The following is a 19,958-nucleotide window of genomic DNA, read 5'->3' as shown; positions in this document are numbered from 1 at the left end:
GTGCCGCAGCCAGTGCGTGCCGCTGTCAGTGTGTGCCGCAGCCAGTGCGTGCCGCTGTCAGTGTGTGCCGCAGTCGGTGCGTGCCGCAGTCTTTCAGCGATGTTAGTTGGCGATAAGCCAATGAACTGGAGTTGAATGATCGGATGTTTTGGTTGGAAGTGAAACAAGGGTTATGAGGATAGATTTAGTGTTAAATAATTATGGAGGAAGATCACAGTTTCAACTTCTTGCCTTGGGACAACCTAATGATGCTGTGCTTTGTGGAAATGGAGGCTAAAATGGTCCTTTCTTTGCATTGTCCTTATGTGTTTCACGCTGCACTGGGCTGCGCTCAATCCTCGAACGGTGGGGCAGATAAGGGAAAGAAAGCCGCAAAAAGGGCAGAAAGTGACCACTTAATTTTCCAGGGACAAAGCACTGTTGCCAATTTGATTTTTTAAAAAAATTACACAGCTTTCACTTTGCACATTATTCACACCTACCCAAAATTCCCAGTTACCTTTTCCAGGTAGTTAAATTCCATGGCGATTTCTCGGAAAAAGAAGAAGACATGACGGCCGTATTCGACAGCATGGATAAAGTATGGCTCTGGAAGAAAAGTAGGTAGGCTTTAGCTAAGCCCATTGGCACCAAGTACAACATTGTGTGAATTACTTATTAACCCATTACAGAAAAAGATGTAATTGTAAACTGGATGAACACCTTTCAATGTAATGAATATTTTATTGCAATTGTATTGACTCAGTTTTCATTATAATTCACTTTAATCATCACAAATTGCACAAACATAATTAGGTGCAATGAAGAGAAGCTACATTAATATACAACTTTGCGTTGATTGTTATGAAGCCACATTGTTGGTATTTGCTAATATGCATCAGATTTTTCAATGGAAAGTACAGATGTTGAAAAAAAAACCTGAGGATCAGCCAAAGAGAAAATCCTTTCAAAGTAAAGTATAAAAATGTTGAGGAAATCACCATGGGAACTGTGAGCAGGTCAAAAGTTATTAATTTTATTATCCAGTCACATTTATTCAGAAAAGCTGTACATTTCCCATGGAGGAACTGGCGCAAACCCGTGTACAAAATGTTTAAGTGACGAATTGAATTAGAATCCCTACAGTGCAGAAGGAGGCCATTTGGCCCATCGAGCCCACACCGACCACAATCCCAGCCAGGCCCTATCCCCTTAACCCCCTCTATTTACCCTGCTAGTCCCCTTGACTCTAAGGGGACGGCCAATCAACCTAACCCGCACATCTTTGCACTGAGAGGGGAAACCAGAGCACCAGGAGGAAACCCACGCAGACACGGAGAGAATGTGCAAACTCCACACAGACAGTTACCCGAGGCCAGAATTGAACCCAGGTCCCTGGTGCCGTAAGGCAGCAGTGCTAACTATTGTGCCACAGTGTGGATCATCGTACTCCTGGAAAAAACTGATGCTGGAAAAAGAGCCAAGAGTAGTTTGGGTGATGGTTCCCCAGTACAAGTGAATATATTCTCTTGTAAGAAACTGGACCATTGTGTCAGCAGGCTATTTATCTGTATTGGCAATAATAACCAAAGCTAAACCCACCTAATTGAAGCATACATACTTTTTTCCAGTACAGGCTCATTGGATGTGATCAGGTGTGAAAAAGTTGATCCACTGAATAGATTTTCCTTCCCTGGGCCAGTCATGTTAAGCCCCATTCTAATAACATGACTGATGATCTGGCTGGTTGGGTGGCACGGTAGCACAGTGGTTAGCACTGCTGCTTCACAGCTCCAGGGATCTGGGTTCGATTCCTGGCTCAGGTCACTGTCTGTGTGGAGTTTGCACATTCTGCTCGTGTCTGCGTGGGTTTCCTCCAGGTGCTCTGGTTTTCTCCCACAGTCCAAAGATGTGCGGGTTAGGTTGATTGACCATGATAAAATTGCCCCTTAGTGTCCTGAGGTGCGTAGGTTAGAGGGATTAACAGGTAAAATATGTAGGGATATGGAGGTATGACCTGGGTGGTATTGCGGTTGGTGTAGACTCGATGGGCCGAAGGGCCTTTTTCTCACTGTAGAATTCTATGATTCTATGAATTGATCTAATTCAGTACAGTTCAGGGATTAAACCTAGGATCTTTCTCATCTGTATGGCTCAGTATAACTCATTATCCCCTGAGACACTGGAGTGGCTAAGGTTATCCCCAACACTGTAATAAACACTGCATAATGTGGCAAAACATTAGGTTGATGAGAGATGCATTAAACATTTATTAAAAAACATATAATGATCCGCCACAGTTCAGGACCCATGTACAGGATTAACTGTATTTTTAGTATAATACCACTATCAGTGACTATACTCTATTCCATGTTCCCTATGGCAAGGATAAAACAATCAAACCCATTGATCTCCTCAGCCCGCCTGAGCAACTTTATATTCAGTTTTAAAAAAATTAAAAATTGGCAAGCCATGTTGCAGCTTTATAGAACCTTAGTTAGGCCACACTTATTGTTCAACTTTGGTCGCCACACTACCAGAAGGATGTGGAGGCTCTGGAGAGGGCACAGGAAAGATTTACCAGGATGTTGCCTGGTATGGAGGGCATTAGCTACGAGGAGAGGTTGGAGAAACTTGATTTGTTCTCATTGGAACGACGGAGGTTGAGGGGCGACCTGATAGAAGTCTACAAGATTATCAGGGGCATGGACAGAGTGGATGGTCAGAAGCTTTTTCCCAGGGTGGAAGAGTCAATTACTAGTGGGCACAGGTTTGAGGGGCGAGGAGCAAGTTTTAAAGGAGATGTACGAGGCAAGTTTTTTTTTCACAGAGGGTGGTGGGTGCCTAGAAATTGCTGCCGGGGGAGGCAGTGGAAGCAGATACGATAGTGACTTTTAAGGGGCGTCTTGACAAATACATGAATAGGATGGGAATAGAGGGATATGTTCCCCTGAAAGGCAAGGGGTTTAAGTTCAGTCAGGCAGCGTGGTCAGTGCAGACTTGGAGGGCTGAAGGGCCTGTTCCTGTGCTGTAATTTATTCTTTCTTTATGACTTGTACCATTCCTCCTGCCAATTCTTGTTAATTTTTTCATATTGTTTCCCTTAACCTGTTCAGAGCTGTTTCTGTAAGCGTTTGTGAGCTCCGTGAATCTCGTTCTTATTTCATTCAGGTTTAAACCTCAAATATTGAGATTGACAGATAGTTGGAAATGGTGGGGTAGTTCCACGATACTGAGAGGTACTGAAAATGTTGTAAATATCATCATTTTCTGTTACTTGTCCATGGGTTGTTGGCGTTGTTGCCTGGGCCAGATATTATTGACCATCCCTGACAGCATTTAAGAGTCAACCACATTGCTGTGGCTCTGGAGTCACAGGTAGGCCAGACCAGGTAAGGATGGCAGATTTCCTTCCCTAAAGGACATTAGAACTAGATGGGTTTTTCCGACAATCAACAATGGTTTCACGATCATCATTAGACTTTTAATTCCAGATTTTTATTTAATTCAAATTTCACCATCTGCCATGGTGGGATTCAAACCTGGGCCCCCATAGCATTACCCTGGGTCTCTGGATTACTGGTCCAGCGACAATACCACTATGCCACTGCCCCCACTCTCAAGTACGATTCTAATTACAGTCTTACAGTCCCTTCTTTCACTGTCATTTCTCCCTTCCTGGAAGCTGAGTCAGAGGGAAGCCCAGTTTTACTAAACAATCAGACTGTGTCGTGTCATTTTAAAGCTTTAATTTTTACAAATTTTTTTGTTTTAATGTTGGCTGTAAGAACCTACAGTAAATCCAAGAGCTGCAAGGTTACAAAGTGATCGGCATCTCGGTATTGAGTACTCCAGTAGTGGATGACTTACCCTTGAACCACTTGGAGTCATGTTTGACTGTTCGGAGGGTTGGACTCTCACCCAAACTTCGATAGATGACAGCATCAATTGCTAGGAAATCCGTTACTGTCCCAGTAAATAGCTTATTATCTACAGTGCGAGAAAATCGATAACTCTTCAGTTTTTTGATCAAAAAGCACCTTCTACATTGAACAAGAACATTTAATAATCAACGAAGCTGAATCAGACTAAATTGGGGCAATTTTCAACTGTGTCGCATGGGAAAGGGGCAGTGGATTGCCTGACCTCACCTGATTTCCATCGCATTGCCATGCGTGTGGAGCGCCTGAACAGTGATGACATGGGCAATGTTGCAAGGATTCAGCATTATCAGCCACTTTAGATCTCAAAGTTCTGCTTCCCTCATTATTTCTACCATCCCAATTTCAAAGTCTTTTTCTAATTGAAATCTTTATCACCTTTATTGTCAACAATTTACTTGGAAACATCTCATAAAGAATGCAATCATATTCCAAAAAGATCATTTAGAGTGTTTTTAAGTGTTTCCAGAATTTCTAACCTTTCCAGATAACTTCAATTCCTGATAGTCAAAATAATCTTTGCTAAATGGGAGGAATAGAGAGGGACAGATCAAAGATTTGACACTCAGATTTGCAAGGTTCAATTATCCTAATGATCATTTGGTTGGCTTCCCATCTTCCATAAAATTCAGCTCATCCGAACTCATCTGCCTATTTATGGGTGGCACGGTGACACAGTGGTTAGCACAGGTGCCTCACAGCGCCAAGGACCTGGGTTCAATTCTAGCCTCGGGTGACTGTCTGTGTGGAGTTTGCATGTTCTCCCTGTGTCCGCGTGGGTTTCCTCCCACACTCCCAAGATGTGCAGGTTAGGCTGCTTGGCCATGCTAAATTGCCCCTTAGTGTCGGGGGATTAGCAAGGTAAATATGTAGGGTTACCAGGATAGGGCCTGGGTGGGATTGTTGTCGATATAGGCTCGATGGGCCGAATGGCACTTCTGCATTGTAGGAATTTTATGATCATGTCCCTCTTACTCATCACCTGTGTCTACAAGGGAGATTGTTCTATCTTTCTCAATTTAAAATTCTCTTCCTCATGTTTTAAATCTCTTAGTTGCTTCACCTTTCCATAATTATGTAAAAGTCCATCAGCCCTATAACAGTTCCAGAACTTTCCACTGCTCTAAATTTGGTCCTGTGAACATTCCACTCCCTTCAGTCTATCCATTGGCAGTCAAACACTCAGCTACCTCATACTTTCCCAAACCTCTACTCTACATCTCCCTCACTTGCTTTAAGATAATCTTTAAAGTCACCTCTTTGACCAAATGTTTCGTCACCTTGCTAATACCTTCTTTGGATCAGGTGTTAATTTTTCTTTCTGATCAGGCCTCTGAGGAGCACCTTGGGATATTTTTCTATCAATCCCCTTTCACGCATCACCCTCAGTTTTGGCTTTCAGTCCATCAATGCCTTGAATCATGTTCAGACTTCTATACACCCATCTTGCCCATCCTTATCCCTGCACGCTCTCCCTGTGTCCGTGTGGGTTTCATCCGGATGCTCCGGTTTTCTCCCACAGTCCAAAAGACGTGCAGGTTAGATGCACTGGCCATGCTCAATTCTCTCTCAGTGACAAGTGTGGCAACTCGGGGATTTTCACAGTAACTCCATTGCCGTGTTAATGTAAGCCAACTTATTTATCACGAATAAATAAACTTAAGAAATAATTTGACATAATTGCAGTTTTAACTAATAGATGTTCATGTTTCTGGTCTTACCGGCAAAGAGGGCGACGTTGGCCTGTTTAGGATCATAAGGACATCTTGCCATACCGCTGATGCTAGATCCAAGAGACTCGAGTGTATCCATCTGAAATAAATAAGGGCTATCAGCTCGTAAGCGAATGAGAAATGGATCACATTAGTGCTCAGCAAACTGGTCAGAGTTGAGCGCGATGACCATATTTCATTTGAAATTGAAAAGAAAGTCAATTACAGTGAAACTTTCTTATAATCAACTCATACTGCCTCGATAATGCGTTCATGCAACAAAGAAATCAATTGTAAAGGTGGAAAATAAACAGCAATAAATAAGCTATTTATTCTACCAGCCTTTGCTGCATTATCAACAGATGTAGGTTTGCAGGATTATAAATGTAAGGACTGTGCACTGTTCGAAACATTTCGCAAAATTTAAGACTCAATCTCAATTGCCTTCATCGTGATACTTGTATTCTTTTAGTAAAGCCTTTTAGTTTAATTCAATATTACTGTGAGGGGACTAACACACTACACTATATTCTTTTTGTAAAATATGCCATTATGTAAAATATGGCTACTTCTAAAATTTTGAAAACTGGACAAAGACTTTCTAAAATGATTGAAGCTATATCCATCTGTTGACCCTCAAACAAAATGAGCTTGCACGCAAGTACCAAGAAAATCCACATCAGGGAAACTAGTTAGCTCTGAAGAGCCACTAAAGGCACATTGTAGGCTGATGTTGTAGGATGCTGGCGTTGAACAGTAAGAAGTCTCACAATACCAGGTCAAAATCCAACAGGTTTATTTGGTAGCAAAAGCCATTAGCTTTTGGAGTGCTGCTCCTTTGTCGGGTAAGTGGGAGTTCTGTTCACAAACAGGGTATATAAAGACATAAACTCTATTTACAGAACAATTGTTGGAATGTGAGTCTTGACAGGTAATCAAATCTGAAAGGTACAAACAATGTGAGTGGAGAGAGGGTTAAGCACAGGTTAAAGAGACGTGTACTGTGTCCAGCCAGGACAGTTAGTGAGATTTTGCAAGCCCAAGCAAGTCATGGAGATTACAGGTAGTGTGACATGAATTCAAGATCCAGGTTGAGGCCATCTTCATGTGTGCAGAACTTGGCTATCAGTTTCTGCTCAGTGATTCTGCCTCCTGAAGATACACAAGGCAAACACATCTGGCTGTCCCATCATATCGGGCAATGGGACCTTGTGCGAGAACCTCTCCAGCTATGCTGAGGACATCCTGAAACCCATTGTACAAAGAACCCCCAGCTTTTGTTGCAACACTGTGGACTTCTTACAGAAACTCAGACACGTGGAGCAGTTGAACCAGGAGCACTCCTCGTCACAATGGATGTCTCGGCACTCTACACCAGCATCTCCCGCGATGATGGCATTGCTGCAACTGCCTCAGTACTCAACGCCGATAACTACCAATCTCCAGATGCAATTTTACAATTCATCCGCTTCATCCTGGACCACAGTTGTCTTCACCTTCAACAACCAGTTCTTCATCCAGACACATGGAACAGCCATGGGGACAAAATTTGCACCTCAATATGCAAAAATGTTCATGCATAGGCTCGAACAAGACCTCTTCACCACACAGGACCTTCATGCTATACACTAGATACATCGATGACATTTTCTTCTTTTGGACTCATGGTGAACAATCACTGAAACAACTATATGATGACATCAACAAGTTCCATCCCACCATCAGACTCACCACGGACTACTCTCCAGAATCGGTTGCATTCTTGGACACACACATCTCCATCAAGGACGGTCAACTCAGTACTTCACTGTACCGCAAGCCCACGGATAACCCCACGATTCTCCACTTCTCCAGCTTCCATCCTAAACACGTTAAAGAAGCCATCCCCTATGGACAAGCCCTCCGTAAACACAGGATCTGCTCAGATGAGGAGAATCGCAACAGACACCTTCAGATGCTGGAAGATGCCCTCATAACAACAGTATATGGCACATGACTCATCGATTGACAGTTCTGATACGCCACAGTGAAAAACCGCACTGACCTCCTCAGAAGACAAACATGGGACACAGTGGACAGAGTACCCTTTTTCGTCCAGTCCCCCCCCAGAGCGGAGCAGCTACAACATCTTCTCCGGAGTCTTCAACATGTCATTGATGAAGACGAACATCTCTCCAAGGCCATCCCCACACCCCCACTTTGCACCTTCAAACAACCGCACAACCTCAAACAGACCATTGTCCGCAGCAAATTACCCAGCCTTCAGGAGAACGGTGACCACGACACCACATAACCCTGTCACAGCAACCTCTGCAAGACGTGTCAGATCATCGACATGGATGCCATCATCTCATGCGAGAACACCATCCACCAGGTACACGGTACATACTCTCACAACTTGGCCAATTTTGTCGACCTGATACGCTGCAGGAAAGGGTGTCTCAAGGCATGGTACATTGGAGAGACGATGTAGACGCTACGACAACAGATGAATGAACATCGCTTGACAATCACCAGGCAAGAATGTTCTCTTCCTGTTGGGGAACACTTCAGTGGTCACGGGGATTCAGCCTCTGATCTTCAGGTAAGCGTTCTCTAAGGCAGCCTTCACAACACATGACAACGCAGAATCGCTGAGCAGAAACTGATAAGACAACTTCCGCACACGAGGACAGCCTCAACTGGGATCTTGGGTTCATATCACACTATCTGTAACCCCCATGACTTGCCTGGGCTTGCAAAATCTCACTTACTGTCTTGTCTGGAGACAATACACATTTCTTTAACTTGTGCTTAACCCCTTCTCCACTCACATTGTCTGTACCTTTAAGACTTGATTACTTGTGAAGACTCGCATTCCAACCATTATTTTGTAAATTTAATTTGTGTCTTTTCTGCCCTGTTTGTGAACAGAACTCCCACTTACCTGAGGAAGGAGCAGCGCTCTGAAAGCTAGTGGCGTTTGCTACCAAATAAACCTGTTGGACTTTAACCTGGTGTTGTGGGACTTCTTACATTCTAGGTTGCACAGAGTAAATTCAAAGAGAACTATGCAAAGATCATTATCATTTCATAACCTAGGCTGGCCAATTGGCGTTTACCTGTCTGCTAGGACAAAGGGCACCGTACCTTCCTTGCTGTTCTTAATGGCTGAGATATTTAATCCAGGCGAGTGATACAGATCCTTTGTCAAGGACAGTGTGGAGATGTCTAAGGATAGTGAGGAGTCATGTAACAGAGACCTCCAGCTTGTTTAACCAGCTATACTGCTTGGCTGTAGTGCAAACTCAATTTGCCATTTTACTATCTAACTGGCAGCATCACAGAAAAGGGGGTCTGGCCAGAATGAATATCTCGCCCCGTTTACACAGTTTCTACTGGAACTTCTATACCCTTGCATACAGAATAGTTAGTCTCTTGTGTACTTTTCTTATTCTCTAACATAAACATAATGGGAAAAGTGAATTGTGCAGCATTGGTTTTCAACCCACTGATCTCTGTGAAGGAATACCTTATTGGAATTGCTTCCGGACTCTGGACCAAGTAAAACAAGATTTTTCTTGTGTGTGATCTCTGCACTGTATTTTTTTTTCCTTTTCTCTATCCCTCTTTTACTGTATGAGTGCAAAGTGTTGTAATGTTGCGACCGTCCTCCTGTGTTTGCATGTGTGCAAATGGACTAACCCTTTGAGTTCATCCCACATCAAATTTGCAGTGGCACTATTGCTAGAAATTGGATCACACCAAAATTGAAGGGTTGGGAAATATGTCAAACCTTATAAAGGGGGAGACAAAAAGAAATACCTTTTTGTTTCTGCCTCAAGTGCATTATTCTTAGATATACATAGCGAATAATTCCTGTTTCTGTTTGTGGCCAGGTGGTGAGAGGATGTCTAAAGTAAGTAAGTCTCCTCCAGTTCATAACAATTACATTAGGTATGTTAGTAAATATTTGTTGTTGTATGATCTTTCTCTCAGTGTCTCATACTTTTCCCATCATGCTCTGATGATGATTGTTTGATCCAGTAGGAACTCTTCCAGTGTAGACAATAAAAACATAACAAAACTTACTCCAACTTATAACTCGAGGTTTAATAAAAACAATTGATTACTCCAAACTTGAGGCTTCAAGTTTGGAGTAATCAAGCAACTTAACAATTCCCGACAGGTTCTAATTTATACTGAGTCAGTTGACCATCATATCATCCTGTCTTTGGTTTACTGGGTCAGCTGACCCTTATAGCTTGTTACCATTGGTCACATTACAACAGATCCAATGTTATCACATTCTAACAATGATAATGTCCGAATTGTTACAAAACAGTAAATTCACTGTGAGAAATGGAATGGGAAATCTGCTGATATAACTAAAGATCCTTACTTGTTGGCTGATTGGTCTGACACAGACATAAACCATCACTCTTTTCTAAAGCACAAGCTTCTCCCTTCCTCTCATGAAAGTGCTTACCAATGCTGGGATATAGTACCATGAATTTCAGCCATACTCCAGCATCACACCCAATTGGCCATTCCTTATGCTTGACCCTACGCAGAAGCGTTGGACTCTGTAATCCCTGAAGTGCAGGAGGCAATAGGTAACACTTGCATTGCATTGCAGAGTTCAGTGGTAAACTGATTCAATTTTCCCAATAGAAAGTTACTCCACTGACTTCCTGAATTATTTGTGACTAACTTTGACTACAAACCAGAAAGAATGTACTCCTTTTGATCTTATAACTATTGACTTTATTGAGAAATTAAAACATTTTCCATTGCCGAAGCCAATTTAGTGTGGATTCTAACAACACTTTCATCTTAAAGCAGTCTAGCCTCCTAGCTGTAGCTAAGTGTTGGAATCATTTCTGGCAGATAAGATGTTGTTTCCATGGGTCACGGCCCACTCTTGAGGTTCCACCTCATCAGCAGAGCTTCAGCACAAAGAGGAAATTCTGCCAAAGTCTAGCAAATCTTGAAAGTAATCTCACAGGCATCTGGACAGGAAATTGTTCTAAGAGGGACAAATGAATGGGAGGCGGCCAGCAAACAGCCAACAGGTCATATTACAAATATCTCTGACACAGATGACCAAGAAAACACAACCATTTGTAGGGTTCACTCAATAGAAAGGTGCAATTTGAGATTTTTTTTATTGTCAAGTTTGGTCAAAAAAAAATGCTATTTTATCCTTCAAAAGGACATTTACAAGAGGTGCCAGCAGCTACATGAATATCAATAATAGTATATATGAATAAAACATATTCTAGGCACATTATTTCTGTAGCAAGCTGTCAGGATGCAGGGAACATCGAACATAGATTACAAACCAGAAAGAATCTATTTCTTTTGATCTGTTCATGCTTCTGACTATCAAAATGGAGCAGGGGCCTCTCATAACTATTGACTTTATTGAGAGATTAAAACTAGGCATGGCAAAGAATTACAGCAATTTTTGAAATTCCTCTCAGCAAGCCTTGCTGGTTATTACAGCTGTATTCATACTGACCTGTGCAGAACATCAAATTGACTTTTTAACAGCTACATTCCTTTTTCCTTAAGATGTGAGGCCCCATGTGTAAATCAGAGGATGATGAGCATTCCAGAAAGAAGCTTTGGATTGTACTTAATTAATTCCTGCAAGTCTTAGCGCAACGTCAGCAGCGAGGAGGAGCAAGGCAAGGAGCGACAGGGTGACACACTGGTTAGCACAACTGGGTTCGATTCTGGCTTTGGGCTACACTCTGAGTGGAGTTTGGACGCTCTCCCTGTGTCTGCGTGGGTCTCTTCCGGGTGCTCTGGTTTTCTCCCGCAGTCCAAAGACATGTGGGTTAGGTGCACCAGCCATAATAAAATTGTCCCTTAGTGTCTAGGTTAAGTAGATTAGCCATTGTGGATACACAGGTTTTTGGGGATGAGACAGAGGGGAGGACGTGGGTAAGATATTGAGTTGATGCAGACTCAGTGGACCAAATGGCTTCCTTTTGCGCAGTAGGAAGTCTCTGGAGTCTATAACTGCACCATGGTGTTAGTCCTTATCTTTCTTCTGTAGGGGCACCTGATCATTTTCCGTAAAAAAAAGAATTCAACAGCATAGGTTGGTTGTGGTGACTTTGGAGAGACCACAGAAAAGGTTTACCAGGATGTTGCCCTGTATGGAGGGCATTAGCTTTGAGGACACTTTAAATAAACTGCGATTGTTGACCCTGGAAAGATGGAGGCTGAGGGGCAACCTGATAGAAGTTCACAAAATTACGAAGAGCATTGATAAGATGAACAATTGGATATTTTTTCCCAGGGCAGAAATGGCAATTACAAGTTCAAGGTAAGGGGGAAACTGTTCAGTGGAGATGTGCGGGGGAAGTTTTTTTTCAGGGTGGTGAGGGCCTGGAATGCACTGTCAAGTGCGGTGGTTGAGACAGATACATTAGGGATATTTAAGGCTTATTTTGATAGACAAATGAACAGGTGGAGTGTAGAGAGATACAGACGGTTGGTCTTGGTAAGACAATGTGACCGGCGCAGGTTTGGTAGGCCGAAGGGCCTGTTTCTTTGTTCTTGTTCTTTATAAATTTCATTGTGCTGCAGACTAAACTTTCCCCTCCCCCACCACCCAACACCCCAACATTGTCCTTATTCCACCTTCCTAGGGAATATGGGGGCCTGAGTGCTGGACAGCACTCTGATTGAGTTGACGAGAAGGTGAACTGAATAATTCAGAGAAATAAAATCTTGGACAAGATGGGTTGACTGGATAAAACGGGGGTAAAAATGTTCCTCAGTGGTCAATGTAGTGCTGCTGGTCAGTGCAATTCTTTTAAGAACCAGTTACATTTTTGTTAGACCGTCTCTGTTCCATATCCCCGGTAAACTCCCAACATTCTTGGGTCCTTTATAGGCTGTTTGAAGGGAGGGAGTGGCAGTCCTGCTGTACCAGTCGAAAGAGCTGAGGCAACATTGTGGCTGTAGCAATGTATCCTACTGCAGTTTCTTCAGGATAACAAGCCTGTCTTCTGTCTATAACTCAGTAAAGCACAAATCCAATTTCCTGGCTTCCAGCAAGAAAGACCTGTGAAGGATATAATCCAGCTTGATGGAATGACGTGATCTTGGCAGTGAGCGTGCTTCCTTTAGCACTGTTTACATGGCAAAGTCTGTGGACTGGTACAGGATAGCCGAGCGAATGTATTGTGTAACCACACTGAGCAGTATGTTTCCTAAGTCCAGTCACCTTGCTATCACTGCGCTGAACACCACCTGCAATTTGCCGCCTGTGCAGAACAGATAGTGAATACCCTTCACATCCCATTCCTTGTGCAAAGGGCAGCATGGTGGCACGAGGGGAGGCACGGTGCCTTGCACTGCTGCCTCACAGCACCAGGGACCCGGGTTCAATTTCTGGCTTGGGTCACTGTGTGTGTGGAGTTTGCACATTCTCCCAGTGTCTGTGCGGGTTTTCCCGGTTGCTCTAGTTTCCTACCACAGTCCAAAGATGTGTTGGTTAAGTGCATTGGCCATGCTAAAATTTCGCACAGTGTACCCAAACAGATGCCGGAGTGTGGCGGCTCGGGGATTTTCACAGTAACGTCATGGCAATGTTAATGTAAGCCTAATTGTGACACTAATAAATAAACTTCAAACTTTAAAAATCGTTCTTTATTTGTGGCTGCACATGTAGTGAATTGGTAGAAGATTTATATAATGGATTTTTCATTCCTGGAACCTGTTCTCGCCCTTTGGCCTCTCTATGGGCTGCCTTTCGTGGAATGACATAGTCAGTCAATCTCTCACCACCTCAACCAATTATGGAAATGAGCATGATGAAAGACTAAGAACTAACACTGCAATCTCCCAGAGAGCCTGCTGGAAGTCACTAGTCAGGCACTTCAGAATGTCAAGGTGTGAAAGGTATTATGCTACCCTAGCATGCCAGGATTCAGAAGTCACAACCGGTAGGCATGCCACTGGGACCTTAAACAGAAACAAAGTTGTCCAGTCAGTGAGATGTTTTGGTCACTGATATGCAATGGTATGGGACAAGGTGGGGGAGGGCTGTGAGAAGGAATAGAAGAATAAGTTGTGAAGAACCACGTTGTCAGCAAGTGACTGATTTAACACGCGAAAGGGTAGCAGACTCTTTTGGCCATTGGTTTTCAGTCAGCTGAAGGTCTTGGTTATGGATTCGATCTACAGCCATTTGGAAGCTGGCAGAGCTCCTTACTACCCTGTGAGGAAGGTTCAGTCTTCTGAAGCATTGCTAAGGGTTGTATGAGGTTGCCTCTGGCTCTTCAGGCAGGGAGGTGTAAGCATTGCTACGGTAGAGCTCAAAGGAATATTAAGAGCAGGTGTCAGGATATTTAACCTGTGGATATCACAGCTAAGCCCCAGTCCTCGCTGAACTATTGACACAACTTCTACAGGGATTTTCCAATCTTCTGCTGTCACTTCAGGGGAAGATTGAGAGAAACACTCGGGCTTCTGCTGATGTTCTGTCAAAATGAACCAGGAGATCAGGAGAAGTCTACAGAAATTTGTAGTATAAAGGTCTGGCATATATAGGGTTAATATAGGACTGAGTATAGTAGCATCCAAAGAGTGATGTAAGAAGTCACATGAGCTAGGGTCAGCCTGGTGTTGGCCAGAGATATGCTCCATGGAACCACAGAATCTTATAGTACAGAAAGAGGTCATTTGAGCCCTCTTGAGTCTGCACTGACGCCCCAATAGAGCATCCCATCCGGCTCCTCGGCTTCACCCTAGCCCTGTAACCCTGCGCATTTACCATGGCTGATCCCCCTAACCTACACATCTTTGGACACTAAGGAACAATTTAACATGGCCAATATCTGCACATTTGGGAGGAAACTGGAGCATCCAGAGGAAACCCACGTAGACACAGGAAGAACTCCATACAGAGACCATCCGAGGCAGGAATCAAACCTGGGTCCCTGGCACTGTGAGGCCCCTTGCCTCTATCCGTATCCTATATTTAGTGAATAAAGGCATACTGTTAATATGCAGAAGACTATCAAGACGTCCGTACAGATGCATCTTGTAACAAAGAAGCATTGCAACAAAATTCTCTCCTCTTGGGTTATAAGAATGGATCAGCACATAAGGCAGAATAAAACCTAGCTGGTCTTTTTCTGTTCTGAACACAAGCTGACTGAAGCTAATTAGAGCGGCTCAACTTCCATCCTGATCCCCAATGCTTTGTTGAGCCAGTGCCATGTTCCTTAGCTGTCCTGTGCTGCATTAGCTGTATTTTTTAACAGTGCATTTTATTTGCTTTGTCATGCCTCCCTGGCTGAATATTCTGCTGAGAGTCACAATCTCTTGGACGAAAGTGCGGTGAGTGGTCAATAATTCTGGAATCAAACACAAGCAAGAAGGCGGCAGGAAGGCAGAGAAAAATTCTACATCTATATTCTTGGCTTTCACGGATATTTCTCTGCTGTGTTAATAGTACAGTATTGTGTGAGTTTGAGTAAAATGTTGATATATAAAACTGATTGTGTACACCATAGCATTGTTGATAGAATATAATTCCATTATGTTTTCACTGTATATGTTGATGTTTTGTTGGAAGCTTCACTTTTTCTTTTGCCAAAGTCTTTACATACCAAAAGGAAAGATTAATTTGCTGTCTGTCTCCAAAAAAACATATGCTTGTCAAGATTAAAAGTATACTAATATATAATAAAAGTGGAATGAAATGAAAGGCAGCCATGAATAACTAACTCGGTTAATGCCAATGCATTTGATGCCATCACCTCCAAGATTTCTTTTGTCAGTACGCTGCCATCATTTTCAACATGTCACGTTCTCAGGGATAAAAATATGAAAAACATATAATACCTACTTCAAACAAAATATTATTTTGAAAACGTGCTTATTTTTCAGCTACAGGCATTACCAGTTTCATTTACAATACCTCATGCACAGGGGAGGCAGTGGCACAGTGGAATTATCCCTGGACTAGCAAGCTGGTAATGTTCTAGGAACTCTGGTTTGAATCCCACCACGGTAGATGGTGAAATTTGAACTCAATAAAAACATCTACAATTAAAATGGCAATGGTGAAGCCGATTGTCGTAAAAACCCATCTGGTTCACTAATGGGAAGGAAATCTGCCATCCTGGTCTGGCCTACATGTGACTCCAGGCCCACAGCAATGTGTTTGACTCTCAAATGCCCTCTGAAATGGAGGGTAGTTAGGGATGGGCAATAAATGCCAGCGACACCCTTTTCCCATTAAAAAAAAATTGGGCTCCTGTGCTTTGCTGCAGAATTGTTCTTTAAGTAGCCCACTATTGGTTTCTTTAAGAGCAGTGCCTTTTGTTATTCTTTAAATACATTAGGACAAATATAGCCCTCTGATTTTGATGGGGTCAGATACACATGTCCAATGATCTGGGGGTGCAGCACAGTTTGAAGGGGCATTGTGTGGAATTCAGATACGCTGGGTCTGAGCCCAAGCTCAGAGGTTCCAATGAGACTTGTTTGGAACAAAGCTTACATTTGTCCTTGAAATAGCTTTAAATTAAGGGGTGGTAGTTATCGGACAGATGTCAGAGGTAGGTTCTTTACCCAGAGGGTGGTGAGGGATTGGAATGCCCTGCCTGCTGCAGTTGTAGATGCGCCTAGTTTGGGGGCGTTTAAGAGGTCCGTGGATAGGTTTATGGATGGAAAGGGATTGGTTTAGGTTAGAGGGTCATTGCTTTTCTCTTAATTGGTCGGCGCAACATCGTGGGCCGAAGGGCCTGTTCTGCGCGGTAATGTTCTATGTTCTAAAACATCCATGATATCAGAGAAAGAGAATGAGTTTCTTCAGCCCTGGTAAGTCTAAAACAGTGTGGGGGGGGGGTACTTTCCCATTTCACCCATCACAAGAATCATAGTTGGGGGTGGGGGTGGAGATCATCATGCAAAGGTCCATTGACCTTCTGGTTTTGGGGCGAGCGCAGTCGGAAAATCCCGTCCAGTGACTTGGATGCCAGCCTGAACCCAGGGTCCAGGGGCAGGAGTTTTTGGCCCATCCCACTGTTGGAATCTGCTGGACCCAACGCCCTCTCCACCCCCAGCGGTGAGGCCGACCTGCTTTGCAAATGCCCACTGACTTCGGCAGGACTGGAAAATCCTACTGCTCACCACCTCTGCTGCGGGCGGAATGAAAAATTCCAGCCCAGGGCTTTTGAGCATCAGAAAGGGGTCCATCTGGGCAGCAAGATCAGGGTGCTACTAAAAATGCGGGCATTAATATTCTTGTTGGCCATTGATATAAGAGAGAAAGGGTTTCTTGTAGGCTGGTGATTTTCCTGCATCCCCAAGTCTGTTCAGTGACACTTACCTCCCTATCTCTCCTTTGGTAAATGTTCACGATGTTTTTATACATTGCTGGTGTGCTGATGAAGTAATTATCCTGACCCTGAATACTAGCACAGAATAAGGATAGGAGCTCATCAGGACCCATTCCATTGCACTCCCTCCAGTACAACAGGATTTTCAGACCAATGTTGTCTATTCAAACTGCCAATAGTCAATGTGTGTGGATCTGCTGATCAAATTAAGACTGTGTATGTGGCTTGTCACTCCTCAATTCTCAATACACTATCCTGTGGGTTTTTCTCTCCCTCTCATCCTCACTGATAAAATCAGGATGCATTACATTGCCTCCCAGTCAAGCTCATTCATTCTGATGATTGCAATCTAATGGATCTCGTAACAACGCCAGGAGTCGGCTGTAAAGGAACAGTGCTTTACTGCACAAAATAAAGTAAAGCAAAACCAGGAGCCTACAGTGAACACAAACAGGTCTCAACCGGCACAATACAATAATGGAGCCACTCAGGGGCCTGCTTTATAAAGGGCTCGGTATAGGAGTTCCATCTGGTGAGGTAACTATCAATCCTCGGGGATCTCGTATTCTACAGGTCAATCAGTGATTCCCCCATGCAAATCCTAGGGCCTATCACACTTTCTAAATGACAACTTATACAATTATCCTTTGATAAAACAGCTCAGTGATGCTGTTACTTCAACTGCATTTGGCCTCACAGTATGAATGGTTCACCTGGACTGCAGGGCCAGTTCCAGTGGATACAGGATTTCACCTATGGCATCTTTGATGAGTTGTGGTTATTATGTTGTGGCTGTTATGGTATTGCCAATAGATTTCTGACTTTTTAGGAACAAAAGGTGTTTATTGATAAGGGAAACTTAGTACAGGAGGCTTATGCAGCATGGAGGCTGCCCTGGGGCAGGGCCTAGTTCTCCACGCGCCCTAGTTGCCGCACTCTGGCTCCTGTCTCGGTACACTGAGGGAGAATTTAGCGTGGCCAATGCAGTTAACCAGCGCGTCTTTTGGACTGCGAGAGGAAACCAGAACACCCAGAGGAAACCCACGCAAATACAGGCAGACTCCGTACAGTAACCCAAGCTGGGAATTGAACCTGGGTCCCTGGCGTTGTGAAGCAGCAGTGCTAACCACTGTGCTGCCACAACATGGTTACAGAAGTAAAATCCCTGCGAGAGGACTCTCTCTTTCTTGTTCTGGAGTGATCACTCATTCTTGGTTCTCATTGGTCCCTCAAGTTAGGTGGCCCTCTACTGATGTATTGTCTTAAAGAGACAGACACCACACACACACAACATTCCTTCCCCTTTAACTCTCTTATACCATCTTCAAAATTGATTTACTCAAACCACATCCTAAATAAAGATTATTCACACATTTGCAAATTGATGTGGCAATGTTCAATGGCGAGTTCGCCAGGGTTTCATTTAACATAACACTTCTTCTACAAAGTTTCAACTGTGCACAGTTCCAAATATAGTCTTGCATGGGATTCTTCCATACTGGTTTGCTGCTTTCTGAGTTCCATCCTAGACTGTGCGCTAACCATGGATGATAAACTTTACTCTATGGACAGTGCCACTCCCTAATCTTTGTGGATGTTTTTCTCTGTCAAGTCCGTTACGATGCAGGCAGGTATCAGCTCAATACAACATAGTCTTATGCCTTGACAGTTCTTGCACAATCTTGGTTTGTCACTTGTGAAAGCAAAGCTCATGGTACTCTATGACTGGTACTTAGGTCATGTGATAAAGTTTCTTCTCTTCCTAGTGTTGTTATTCAACATGTTTTCCATTGACCACGTTATCGTATTGGACCTTGTGCATTTTTATTAGTGTGACCATTTCAGCAATCTGCCATGTATTCTGAGATTCCTTCTCCTGAATTGCTGCTTTGTCTAGTTCTCTCTAGCACATCTCCTTCAGCTGAGTGGTTTCATTAACCAATCCCTTCCTTCCATCTTCCATATCAACCAGTCTTCCACTTAGACCTGAGTTGTTCTTTATTCCAATGCATCTGTTTTCCATCCTTTCAGTTGATCTGTTTCTGACTGTCTTCCAAGGTGAATCCATCATTCCTTTCTGTCAACATTTAGTGACAATCTCTTCCTTCTTCTGCTTTGCAAGTTTTCAGAGAACTAACATGTTCCTTCTTGTTGTTGCTTCGAACTGTACTTCTACATTCAGCATTTCTACCTTTTTTTTTAATTAGACAATTCTCCTGAATTGCTAACTTGTTCAACAGTTGCGTTCTCTCTTTGGGTTTGTCCATTGCTAAGTCTCCTCAGCATCCTTGAACTTCGGACAGTTTCTGCCTCTCTGCAGAACGCCAAATTCTCCAGCTCATTTGAGTATTTCACACGACTGGTAATTTGAACATTCAACTGGCTCTCGAGAGAATTCCCAATAATGGCTCTGCTGAATGATGGCTCTGCTCTAATTTATGCTTCAACAGCATGGTGACTCTTGCAGTAGATGATACAGGATGTTGTACATGAGCACCGTGGATCAAATCCTTGAAGTGCTTCACTGAGACAATCAGGTCTCTCATTGATCACAAAACTGATCGCATCCATTACAAAGGATTTCCTTGGCTCTTCTCGAGTTCCATGTTATGACCTCTGTAGCTGAGTTCTGCTTCTGCTGTTTCTCTCTTTTACCTTTTATTCACATCTTCATGCTCTAACTCCAGTTGCTTCACTGCTTGCAGGTGAATGTTGTACAGTTCTTTATTGGCATGAACAGATATTTCCTAGCAACTTCCACCTTTCTCATCATGCTTGTTTTTAGTTAACTTTGATGTGGCTGGGCCTCTTCTCATTCAGATTACAGGTCATAAACCTTCATCTCGTATTCTAGTTGCTGTAGTTCTCGGAGATATTGATCAAATTGTTTTTCACTCATACTACTTCTTTTCTGTGGCTTGTCTTACTTTTAGATTGAACAAAGAACAGGGAAAATTACAGCACAGGAACAG

The 19,958-nt window shown here is 43.2% G+C and overlaps 1 protein-coding gene across 1 annotated transcript in view; it reads right to left on the bottom strand.

The window, feature by feature from the left end:
- sema6bb (sema domain, transmembrane domain (TM), and cytoplasmic domain, (semaphorin) 6Bb) overlaps positions 1-19,958 on the bottom strand; it is a 588,988-nt gene that overhangs the window by 104,805 nt on the left and 464,225 nt on the right. The window contains exons 8-10 of the mRNA XM_080212572.1: positions 5,642-5,732; positions 3,850-3,969; positions 500-588 (exon numbers count right to left, since the gene is read on the bottom strand). Of these exons, the coding sequence (XP_080068698.1) occupies positions 500-588; positions 3,850-3,969; positions 5,642-5,732 (300 nt within the window). The remainder of the gene's footprint in view (positions 1-499; positions 589-3,849; positions 3,970-5,641; positions 5,733-19,958) is intronic.

Source organism: Carcharhinus amblyrhynchos, chromosome 26 (genome assembly GCF_965287045.1).
Source record: "Carcharhinus amblyrhynchos chromosome 26, sCarAmb.v2.hapA, whole genome shotgun sequence".
NCBI classification, from domain to species: Eukaryota; Metazoa; Chordata; class Chondrichthyes; order Carcharhiniformes; family Carcharhinidae; genus Carcharhinus; species Carcharhinus amblyrhynchos.
Note: the sequence above shows the minus strand (reverse complement) of the source record. Positions and strands in the feature narration are given on the sequence as shown.